The 12,609-nt window shown below is 49.8% G+C and overlaps 1 protein-coding gene across 2 annotated transcripts in view; it reads right to left on the reverse strand.

The window, feature by feature from the left end:
• ARHGAP39 (Rho GTPase activating protein 39) overlaps positions 1 to 12,609 on the reverse strand; it is a 63,441-nt gene that overhangs the window by 44,184 nt on the left and 6,648 nt on the right. The window contains exon 1 of one of the 2 annotated variants that reach the window (XM_017738654.1): positions 11,129 to 11,163. The exons of the other annotated variant lie outside the window; for it this stretch is intronic. Coding sequence (XP_017594143.1) covers positions 11,129 to 11,148 — 20 coding nt within the window. The 5' untranslated portion in view covers positions 11,149 to 11,163. Of the gene's footprint in view, positions 1 to 11,128; positions 11,164 to 12,609 lie in introns of those variants that run through there. 2 annotated transcript variants of the gene reach the window in all.

Here is a 12,609-nt window from a genome sequence, read left to right on the forward strand (position 1 = left end):
ACTATCCCAGGGTGCTCCAAGCCCTGTCCAGCCTGGCCTTGGACACTTCCAGGGATCCAGGGGCAGCCACAGCTTCTCCAGGAATTCCATTCCAGCCCCTCACCACCCTCCCAGGGAAGAATTCCTTCTCCAATTCCAAACTAAACCTCTCCATTTTTAATTCCAAACCATTCCCCCTCATCCCTGTTTCTCCGATAACCTGAAGCCTCAGCTCTGGGCAAAGCTGATCCTGCTTGGACTTAATTTCTCTCTTTTTGGAGGATTCAGGAATTTAAAACAGCTCCTCCAACTTCTTCCCCTCAAGTCTTTGCTTGGAGCTGTTCCTTTCCAACCAAAATCCCAGGAATCGATGTGGAAATCTGATCCCACTTCTCTCTGATCCCAAAAAACGCTCACTCAGCCGTTTTCCCCCTTGGACTGCAGTGATCAATAAATTCCGAATCATCTGAGGTGTGGAACGCTCCGAAATTTAAACTCATCCTAATCCAGGCCGGCTCATGGAATTAATCCAGGTGCCACGAGTGACACCGAGGTGACACCGGGGGAGGGGTCAACTCCCAACTTGGCCAATTAACCTCAATGACACAAATTCCAGCTCCTTAAAACCCAGCTTAAATCCCAACACGATCCAGGTTGGACAGGGATTGGAGCGACCTGGTCCCGTGGAAGGTTGGACTCGATGACCTTTGAAAGTCCTTCCCAACCCAGCCCATTTGATGTTTCCATGATCCCACAAGACTCTAATGACCTTATTACCATGAAAAATCCCAAAAAAACCCTTATCCCAAAAAATTGCGGCCGGTTCCTCCAAAACATCAACACAAGGAGGTTTTTTTGGTCAGGAAAAGCTTTTCCAAAGGCTGATTCAACAAAAGAATCCCTGTCCTCTGGATGTTGATGATGATGAAGAGCTTTGTCCCTGCCTTGCTCAGCAGTTTTCCAGCTGGCGACCCCAGGAACAGGCGTTGGATCGATCCCTGAGCCATGAAATAAATCCATAAAGGACTGGGTGGAAATCTGGGAGCTGATCCAGCTCTGGGTCTGTGCTGGGAATGCAGAGATGGGAGAAATTCCAAGGATGGAGATGTCAAGGTGCTTGAAAAGGGAAGGGGCATCGTTAATTAAGGGAAAATCACCTTAATTAGAGCTGCTCCATCCCCTTGGGGCAGCCCCAGGTTCTCTGGGAATTCCATTCCAGGGTCTCACCACCTTCACAGGGCAGAATTCCTTCCCGATATCCCACCTAACGCTGCCCTCTGTCAGTCTGAAAAATTCCTGCTCCGGAATATATTTTGGGATCCAAATTCAGAGTGACCAAAGCCTTGGAAAGACATGAAGGAGAAGATGAAACTCGTGCCCCCAAGGTTGTCACTTCCAGCTTTTTTTTCTGGGAACAAAGTGAACGGAAGAGGCATTCTAGGAAGAAATGGAAGCCTGGAATTCTTTTTCTTCACATCCTTCGGTGGCTGAGTTCAGGGACTGGAAGAAATGAGGGAGAACCGGGGAACCCAAGCCACTCATCTGGGAAAAGATGGGAATGATGGGAGAAGCCTGGGAATGATGATTCCCAGTTTAACACCATTGAACCGTTGAGTTTCAGGGATCCATGGAATGGTTTGGGTTGGAAGGGACCTTAAAGCCCATCTGGATGTGGGTAGTGACACCTTTCCCTATCCCAGGTTGCTCCAACCTGGCCTTGGACACTTCCAGAGATGAGGCAGCCACAGCTTTTCTGGGAATTCCATTCCAGGACCTCACCTACCGTCACTGTAACCAAATTCCTTCCCAATATCCAACTGAATCTCCCCATTTTTCATTTCAAATTCCCAACCTTGACATGAGCAGGTCCTTTCTCTTTCCACCACCATTCCAAGGACTTTGAGGGTCTTTTTTCCTGCTCCATGGGGGAAGGGGGAGGGAGTTGAAGGCATCTCAAGACCTTTTGTTCCACCCTGCACCATCCCAACCATTCCCTTTGCCATTGACGGCGATGACTGGTAAACCATCGGATATTTAATTGTCCAGAGGGAATTTAACAGCTAAAAATGACTGGTAGGACCCTGAAGATCATTTTTTTATCTACAGACCACCAGAGATCCAAATCTGGGATATTCCTGCTCATCCAGCTGCTCTGGAAGAGGTGGAATGTGGGGATAACATGGCCCGATGGATCCGACGGCGTCAGCTCTCAACTTCCTCCTTTGATTTGCTGGAGATACAGCCCTGGGATTTGCAACCCAGGAATGATTTGCACCCCAAATGATACCCCCGGAGTAATTCCCGGCTCCGGTTAAACCGGGATAACATGTCTTGGGATGTGCCAGGGCTTGGAATGTGCTCTGGGAAAGCTCCCGGTGTGCTCCCGGCTGGCCAAGCTCTTCCTCAGCACTTTTGGGAGCCAAACCGAGGAGGAGGAATTTTTTGCATAGGGATGAACCTCCCAGATTTCTCTGCCAGCTTGGAATTGCAGCTCTTGCCAGCTGCTTCCCGAAGGAATAAATATCTGGATAAATATCTGGCTTTTAAATATTGATATTCCAACGGATCTGGGAATTGCAGACGCCTCGCTTGAGCTTTGGTTCCTTTGCAAAGGTGCTCAAGCAACAGAGCGTGGCTACAAATGGAATTCATGGAATTACATCTTCCCTGTGAGGAAATCCATGGAAAATGAGCATTTCCATGTGCCGCCATCAGCTGATTCTGCCGGGGAATCAGGAGATGGAATCCAAGAGGGAATCTGATGTTCCCCAGCGTTGGATCAAGCACCATCCGAAGGCTCCCAAATCGTGATATTCCATGAAATCCAAAATCCCGTCCCTGCTGCCATGCCCTCATTTCCACTGGGAATCAAAATCTCTGAGATTTGGGATGAGATTGATCCCCACAAATCATGGAATGGTTTGGGTTTGAAGGGACCTTCAAGACCATCTCGTTCCAACCCCATTCCATGGGCAGGCACACCTTCCACTGTCCCAGCTTGCTCCAATCCCTGTCCAACCTGCCCTTGGACACTTCCAGGGATGGGGCACCGACAACTTCTCTGGGAATCCCACCCTCACAGGAAAGAATTCCCAAAGGAGCCTTAAAAACAACCAACGACAATTTCAGAGGTGTGAAAACCCAATTTTCCCATTATTCCTAAAAAGCACTGCAGAGCAGAGGAGCCGGGAATGACTCCACACTTTTTTTTCCCCCTTTAATTGGTTGCTCCAGAGTTTAAAAGACAACTCCAGGAAATGACTTTCCATAGCTCCTAATTAAGCCGTGGAATTCGGCAACGCAGCCAAATCCCATAAATAGGTTCAAAGGAGAATTAGACGAGTTCAAGGAGGACAAGAGCTTTTAAATGGGATATTCCAAGGTTAGGAAATCCCCAGGAGCAGGCAAGGATCACCCTGCTCTGCCCTGAGTGGTTTTCCCCTTTTTTGGAGGAATTTTTGCTGTGGAGAATGGAACAAAGCCACAAAAAACATTCCTACCCCTCCATCTCCCAATATCCCACTTGGCATCCATGCCTTTGGCACCGTCCCATCCCTTCTGGCCTGGAGGACACAGGGATAAGACTCCCAAAAAACCCCCGGAGGCTTCAAAGAGCAGCTTCAGAAAGAGGAAAGGATGGATTTTTTTCTGTCTTATCGGAGCATGTTTGGCCACTTTCCGACGCTCCCAATCCAAACTTCACAGCGCTGGCGTCAGCTGCGCGTTATCTCCTTGAAACTCCGAGGAAAAAAAAGGAATCTAGGAAGCTGCCAGAGAGCTGATAACACAAACAGCCCGGGATGAATCGAGGATCCACATGAAAGCAGCGAATTCGCTGGGATTCGACCTCCAGCCTCTCAAAGGAGCTCTGGAATTTTATCCGGAGGCTTTTGTGATCCGATATCTCTCCTGACACCAATTAATCACTTTTTAGCCTCTTGCCTTATTAAACCTCAGAGAGGTCAAGGGCTTGGGGATATCAGCCCTGGAAAAGTTTGGAGTTAAAGGGAAGAGGGCGAGTGAGGACAGAAGGATGGAAATTCTTTTTGCCGAGGGGTGGGAGAGGCTGCAGGACCAGGCTGGAGCTGGAGGAGTCGTTTATCATCCCAGAATGCTGGGAGAGGAGCTGGAGGACATCACAGAATGGGATAGGGAGCGAAAGAGGAGGTGGAGATCCCGGGGAAGGGGCTGGGGGGTGCCAACATCTCCAGGGTTTTGGGACAGCATTCCCAAAAAAACCTCAGAGTGTTTTAATCGATAAGAAACTTCCTGAACTGGAGATCCCCCAGAAAATCCACGGCCCCAGGAGAACTTTGTGATCCATTATCCATGATTTTTTATAAAGTCCTAAGCCTTCACGGATTTCCATCCAAACCAGATCCAAACCAATGGATCCAAATTCTGCCTTTACAACCAGGACACCTTCCATTGACTTGTCCTCCTGGAGAAAAATTCCCAGGATTTGTGGGGTAGGTTTTGGGATGGGAAGAGCTGGTTTTCCAACCTCCGAGGTGGGACCAAGGTGGGGGTTGGGTGAAGCTGGAGCAGATGATTCCCACCTTGAGGATGGATCATTTTGGATGGCGGCATTCCATGAAATCCCACTCCTCAAATCAGCTCTAATTTGCTCCCAAATCCCAAATTTTCAGCCCTGAAGTTTCCAGAAATCCGAGTGAAGATTATCTGAGTGGGACTTGCCAACACTGACTCAAAGACTTCCTAAAAATCTGCAACAAATTAATCTTATTTTGCTTTTCCAATCGGAATCTTCAGAGGAAAAGATGATTAATGGGTTATTAATGCGAATAAGCTCTTTGGAAGTAGGGAATATCCAGAGGAATGCTTTGAACCCTAAGCCAAAAACCCAGGAACAAGCAACAACCTGGAGCAATCCGAGAAAAACCCGGGGTGATGAAAATTGAAAGAAGAAAGTCCCCCCCCCCCCCCCCCCCGCCCCAAAAATTCCTACAGAAAAAGGAATTCTGCCCATCTCAGGTGTCTTCACTTTGTATTCCGTGTAAAGGAAAACGCCAGAAGCTGGAAATCAAACACCACAAAAACTCCCACCCAGAAAAGTCCATTAAAATACTGGAAAGGATGTTCCTTATCCCAAAATTCCTGGTGGTTTTGCTGCTGCCTTGTGAGAGGGATATGTGCAGGAATCACCCCAGCTCAGCTAAACCGGTTTTTTATTTAATTCCCAATTTCTACCCTGTTTCCCTTGGATCACCAGGATACAGCCTCTGGAATGGCTTCCCATTCCAGAGGGCAGGGAAAAATGGGATAGTGGGAAGGATTTCTTGGCTGTGAGGGGGGCGAGGCCCTGGACTGGAATTCCCAGAGAAGCTGTGGCTGCTCCATCCCTGGAAGTGTCCAAGGCCAGTTTGGAGCAACCTGGGGTAGGGGAAGGTGTCTGGGGGGAGTGGATGGGATTTTCCCTTCCCACCCAAACCATTCCATGATTCTCTGACTGATATCCCTGATTTTTCCCTATGGATGGGGTTTTTAAGGGGGGAAAAAAGCCAAGTTTGGCTTTTTGGGTCAGTGGCAGCTGCGGGGAGGCAGAGCCGGAGCAGAGCAGGGAAAAATTCCGGTCGCAGCTGCTGAATCCCGACCCTCCTCACCACATGTCCAAAACACCCTTTCCTTAAACTCCCGTTTTTTAACTCCTTTGGGAAACCCTCATTTCCATAAATTTCAATTCATCCTAATCCTGAGGGGAAAAAGATTCAATTTAAAGCTTTAAACTTAAAAAGGTGGAGCCTGGATGGAGGAAAAGCCCAAGCGTGGATGAGGATTGGAAAAGTGGGATCCCCAATGTCACAGAGGTTGGAAAACAGCAGGAAAAGGACAAAAATTCCAACAAAGCAGTAAAAATCCACCTTTTTTTGGGAATTCAAGTGGTATCGGAGCATGGGAAGTGGATATTTTATGGATTTAACATAGGGAAAATAAGGTCTGAACACACATCCTTAAATTTAAATTCCAGAATGGAATAACTTTAAATCCCAGTTCCAAGTCTGCCTTTCCTGAGATTTCCCAGGATAAACATCACTGGGAGGAAAAAGGGAATATTTGATAATGGCAGAAAACAAGGAATAATCCACAACAAACCTAAGGGAAAAGCAGCACTGAGGAAAAAGTTGGAAAAAACTTGTTTTCTTTGCTAAGCCCAACCCCAAGCGGAGGAAAACGAGGCTCAGAGCACATCCCGTGCTTTTTGAACTCCGAAACATCCATGGAATGAGGTCGGAAAAACAGCAGAGAACTACGAGCAGCAAATCTGACCCGGAGAGAAAAATATTCCTCCTCCTCCCTCCTTTGCCAGAGCCGCAGCAAACATTGGCACGGCTCCTCCGGGGGTCGAATTCCTTGGAAATCCCGAGCTGGGGCTTTGGAATGGTTTTCCCTTGTCCTCGGGAAGAAAAAAAATGGCGAGCGGTTGATTCCGAGGCCACCTGTCGTTATTTGATTCCCCACCACGGCTGGGATCGGGATGAGGGAGGAATCCAGGAGGAGGAGGAGGAGGAGGAGGAGGAGGAGGAGGAGGGATGAGGATTTGGGATGAGTCACGCCAAGCCCCTGGGATGAAAACAAGGAATCCTTGTTCCCAGGACGTCAACTCCATTTAACTGTTGCCGTCACCCTGTGGAATTCGATCCCCGAAAAAAACCGTCCCTGGGATGATGGGAGCAATTAGAAGGTGTAAGATGAGATGACCTTCCCAAGGTCACCTCCTAAATATCCGATAACCTCCCGGTCCTGCTCCGATAGGGAGAAAAATACGGAAGCAGCTCTCCCCCCCTCTTCCCGACAGCGCCGCCGGGATATTTTTAGGACTGGGAGATAAGGCTGGAAAACATCGAGTGCTTCCAAGCTCCAAGACGGGCGCTCCAGACAGCAAATCCCATTTGGGAAAAGAACCTTCCCCCCCGCCCCCCCCCCCTGCTGAGAGGAGCCACAAAATCCCTCTCTCCTCTGTAGGAGGAAAATTACGGGATCTGTGTGGTTGTCGGAGTTTGCGCTGCTTCCCTACTCCCTGTTCCGCTCCCAAATCCAGGGGTGAAGCACCAAAGAAAAAGCCTGGATTGTTCCTCCGAATGTGAGCAGGGATGAAAAGCAGAGGGAAAACGGAGGGAACGCTTGTTATCCGCACGGAAAGCGGGCCATATGTTCCGTGGATATAAATCACTCCGACAGCGTGACTCGTGCCCGGGTGCGGGATCCGAGGGCTCAGCACAGTTGGTGTGGAATCTGTCATTCCACAGGCGGAGGGAAAGGGAGCTGGAAAAGGTGGATGTTCCCCATCTTTGCCCTTCTCCCAAACCTTCTCCCCCATCCTGGAGAAATATTCATCCACACCTTCCCGCTGGAGCTGTAGGAAGCAGGAGAAGGGGGAATTCTCCCCCTCTGGGCTGCTCAGGTGAGATCCCACCTGGAATTCTGCATCCAGCTCTGAGGTCCAACAGCAGAAGGATCTGGAGTTGCTGGAGCAAGTCCAGAGGAGGCCACGGAGATGCTGCAAGGGCTGGAGAGAAGCTGGGAGAGCTGGGAATGTCCAGCCTGGAGAAGGGAAGGATCCAGGGAGACCTCAGAGCCCCTTCCAGGGCCTAAAGGGGCTCCAGGAGAGGGACTTGGGGTAAGGGATGGAGGGACAGGACACAGGGAATGGTTTAAACTGATTGGGAATTTGGGATATTGGGAAGGAATTCTTGGCTGTGAGGGTAGTGAGGGGCTGGAATGGAATTCCCAGAGAAGCTGTGGCTGCCCCATCCCTGGAAGTGTCCAAGTCCAGGTTGGATGAGGCTTGGAGCAACCTGGGATGGTGGAAGTTTTCCCCACCCATGGGATTCCGTGATCTTTAAGGTTCCTTCCCACCCAAACCATTCCATGATTTTGTGCCGCTGTTAAACCACACTTGGAGCACCTGGAGTTTGTATCCAGAGCTTTGGGAGCCACCAACGGATCCATCCTCACTGGTTCCAGTGGATCCCAGTGGATCCCAGTTCCCCCCTGGATGCTGCAGAAAAACCCCTCTAAAAACCCTCCCTGGAACTCCAAGGATTCCCACAGGGAATAATGACTTCATTCCAAACTTTGAAAGGGAATTCAAACACACCAGATCCAGGACTAGACCAGCTCATGAACTCCGAGGAAAATTCCAAACAGGTCTAAATATCCCTGAAAATTAAAAAAAAAAAAAAAAAAAAAAAGGAATGCCAAAAAAAAATAAAAAAATGTCCCCCCCCCCCCCCCCCCGCAATCCATGGATTAAAACGTGGATATTTCACTTTGGGAACTAAAGCAGGGACGCCAATAAAGAACATTCCACCTAAAAATGCTCCTTTGGCACCAAAATCACGCAAGGAACCCAAACACTTCCATGTTCCGCCACTCCTTGGAAGGAACATTCCAGAAGGAATTCCCAAAGAGCAAAAACTCATCCCAAACCCACCACGGGAGAGTGACTTGGCAGGTGCGGGAGCATTTGCTGCTTCCAGAGGCTCCTCTGGCAGGAGGAGTGGATTCCAGAGGCTCCCACCCGTAGGATACTCCTCAAAACTTGGACTGGATGGGCAGTGAGGATGAGGAAGGCTCATTTTCCACTAAAAATCTTGGATATTTGTGCAACAGGAGCTTCCCAGAGTTCCCTAAACACAGGAGAAAAGGAAACCTCAGCGTCCCCACCAGAGCAGGAAAAGGAGGAAGGAATTTAGGATGAGAAGGTAGCAATGAGGGAAAAGAGCATCCTTCCCACAAAAACCCCTCCAGGAGGGCCAGAACAGCCCCTCCCTCCCTTTCCCGATTTTTCAGTCCTCATTCCAGATGCGAGACGGGAAATCGCAGTTCTCCAATACCGTTTTTCCTTGCTTTTATAACCTCGTTTCCCTGTTTTTATCATCTTTTAGGAAGCATCTGGAGGTCACCGGGGCCCACATTCCCTTCCTCCCCCAAGCACAGGAAACCTGGAATTCTCCCACTCAGCATCCAAACACCCCAATGTCCAAGGATGGACATCTCCCCACCATTCCTGGTGGCCAAAAACCTGGAAAACGACCAAGGGGAGACCCCTCCATGCTGCAGCTGTGCATCCTTTCCATGGAAAATCCTGCTTTTCCCTTCCCCACCACCCCTTTAGGCGGAGAGGACACTTGGATCCATTCCCAGCCTCCTCTCCGGGCTGGAGGAGCTCATTAAGCGCCGGCATTAACGCGGTGCCCTCTCGGAATCCGCAGCGGATCCATCTGGAAGAGGCTCTCCCCCACTCCAGTTATCCGATGGTTGGGAAGACATTCCGGGAATGCTCAGGCACCATCTGGGCTGCTTGAAGCAGGGGCAGAGCCATTCCCTGGTCCTGGATGCTCCTCATGGAACCTGGGGGAGATCCCGGTGATCCAGCCTTTCCATGCTCTGTTTGTTAGGAGCCCCCAGAGATCTCCGCTATCCAAAGGTATCCATACGTGGTTGTGTTATCCCAGCCTGCTCCAGCAGGGAGAAAAGCAGGAAAAATCCAGTGGGAAGGCTCCCAGATTGTCCAGCCTGTGGAAGTTGGACCCAACACACTCCTGCTCCCGTGTGTCGGTCCTCATTCCCATTTTTCTGAGGGTTTTGTGGGCAGGAATCCCATTTGGAGGATTAGAGCTGTTCCTGTGCTGTCTCCAGCCTGGAAAAATTTGGTTTCACCCCCTACACTCCTCCTCCTTTCTCCGGTGTTTCTGGTGGTGTCGGGTTGGCCAACGGGAAAATTGGGGATACTTGGCATGGGAACAACTGCCAAGGACCGTGGGAGATGGGATAAACCCATCCCAGACATCACAGGGAGCCATGGAATGGTTTGGGTTGGATGACCTTAGGGATCATGAAATTCCACCCCCTTCCATGGGCAGGGACACCCTCCCCTATCCCAGGTTGCTCCAAGCCTCATCCAAACTGGCCTGGGACACTTCCAGGGATAGCCACAGATTCTCTGGGAATTCCATTCCAGCCCCTCACCACCCTCCCAGCCAAGAATTCCTTCCCAATATCCCATCCATCCCTGCCCTCTGGCAGTGGGAAGCCATTCCCTGTGCTCTGTCCGTTCCCTCTATCCCTTGTCCCAAGTCCCTCTCCAGCTCTCCTGAAGCCCCTCTAGGCACTGGAAGGGGCTCTGAGCTCTCCCTGGATCCTTCCCTTCTCCAGGCTGGACATTCCCAGCTCTCCCAGCTTCTCTCCAGCCCTTGCAGCATCTCCGTGGCCTCCTCTGGACTTGCTCCAGCAGCTCCACGTCCTTCTGCTGTTGGACCTCAGAGTTGGATGCAGAATTCCAGGTGGGATCTCACCTGAGCAGCCCAGAGGGGAAAAATTCCCAATTCCCTGCTTCCCACGCCATGGGATGAGCCCAGGACATGGGGGATTTTTGGGATGTGAGCGCACATGGATGGGCCATGTCCAGTTTTTCGTGCATCAACACCCCCAAGTCCTTCTCCTTGGAGCTGCTCTCCCATCCCTTCATGGTCCAGCCCGGATCCAGGAAGGAAAGGAACAGTTCCTACAGCAGCAGGAGGACTTGTCTGTATTTCCCTCCATCCTCGTTCCAGCGAGGATTTGGGATGCTGCAATACCTTGTTTTTGTCAAAGAGGAATTCTCCAGCCGTGCGGCGGGAACATCAAAACATTCCAGAGTCAAAGGGATCCTCTGGAGAGCAGCAAGAGGAGAGGCTCAGGTGTTCCACTTCCCTTAAACCTCCTGCATCCATCACACCCCAAAACCCAAGGAAACCTCGGGCTTCCCTAGGAGCCACTCCCTCAATCCCAGCTGTTGATCCCATTTCTGGAGATTTTGTGTCCATCCCATTCCAAAGTGCCGCTGGAATCGACGGGGCCCATAAAACATTGAACGCTCTAAGGATCCGAATCCTTCGGAGGATTCCAATCGGGAAAAAGCGTGGAAACCTGCCATTAAATCCCATTTTTTCCAGGGTTTGGAAGTGGGCTGGGCACAACCAGGTTTGTTAAAAGCTCCGTGCTGATTCCAAAATGATATCCATGGCTCAGGGCTTTTGTTCCTCCTCCTCCTCTTCCCCCAAATTCCGGCAATAAAAGAGCGACGTTCGTTAATTCGGGATTAAACACAAAAGAGGGGGGAAAAAAAATCACGGAGGCCTCCAACCTCTTGGATTTTCCATTCATCCCGAGCTATTCCAGGCTCTGCGTGCTGCTGGGCACCCTCGGAGAAAAGCATTCCCGGAGCAAAAGCCGATGGTTCCGTTGGCGCCGCCCCGAAAATTAACGCAGCGGCTGCTCCGGGTCTGGAGTGGCAGTGGCTCCTCCTTCCCTGTGGCAGCTCCTGGGGTAATTCCTTGCTCCTGCTGGGAGCACAAGAAAAGCCTTTGGGGTTTTTTTTTTTGGAATATCCATGTTTTTTTCCCATGAGGGGATCGGCAGCTCGTGGGGAATTGCGTTGGCAATGACTGGAAAAAAATCCCAAAGCGCGCTCAAGTCTCGATTCCGTGTTATAGGTGGAAGGAAAATGCTTCTGGAATATAAAAATCGGGGTTTGGATCCTCAGCCTGTGGTTTGGATCCTAAAACTGAGGTTTTGATCCTAAACCTGAGGTTTTGATCCAAAATCTGAGGTTTTGATCCTAAATCTGAGGTTTTCATCCTAAACCTGAGGTTTTGATCCTAAACCTGAGGCTTTGATCCAAAATCTGAGGTTTTGATCCAAAATCTGAGGTTTTCATCCTAAACCTGAGGTTTTGCTCCTGAAATTTCAGGTTTGGATCCTAAACCTGAGGTTTTGATCCCAAGCTTGAGGTTTGGATCCTAATCCTGAGGTTTTGATCCCAAATCTGAGGTTTGGATCCTAATCCTGAGGTTTGGATCCTAAACCTGAGTTTTTGATCCTAAACCTGAGGTTTTGATCCTAAATCTGAGGTTTTGATCCTAAACCTGAGGTTTGGACCCAAAAACCTGAGGTTTTGATCCCAAACCTGATGTTTTGATCCTAACACCTGAGGTTTTGGATCCTAAACCTGCAGTTTGGATCCTAATCCTGAGGTTTTGATCCCACATCTGAGGTTTGGATCCCGAACCTGAGGTTTGGATCCTAAAACCTGAGGTTTTGCTCCTGAAATTTGAGGTTTTGTTCCCAAACTTGAGGTTTTGATCCTAAAACCTGAGGTTTTGGATCCTAAACCTGCAGTTTGGATCCTAATCCTGAGGTTTTGATCCCAAACCTGATGTTTTGATCCTAAAACCTGAGGTTTGGATCCTAAAACCTGAGGTTTTGCTCCTGAAATTTGAGGTTTTGATCCCAAAGTTGAGGTTTTGATCCCAAACCTGAGGTTTTGATCCTAAAACCTGAGCTTTGATCCACTAAAAAGGCCCCAAACCGATGTCGTCACCGTCCTTGGTGGGCCTGGATCTATTCCTGGGAGGCCCCTGATAAGAAGGGCCCCATGGCAGGACTCGTTATCACTTCAGCTCTTAATTGATAACAACTTTTAATTACCTAAATCCACTTAGTAACTCATTTTCCTAAAACCAGCCAGATGGACGGCTCCGATTGCGCCAATTCCGCTCGGATTCCTGGGATTTCACCCATTCTCTGGGCATCCCACAGCTTCCCGGGGTGGGAATGTGCAGGAAT

Source organism: Corvus brachyrhynchos, unplaced genomic scaffold (genome assembly GCF_000691975.1).
Source record: "Corvus brachyrhynchos isolate BGI_N302 unplaced genomic scaffold, ASM69197v1 scaffold437, whole genome shotgun sequence".
Taxonomy (NCBI): Eukaryota; Metazoa; Chordata; class Aves; order Passeriformes; family Corvidae; genus Corvus; species Corvus brachyrhynchos.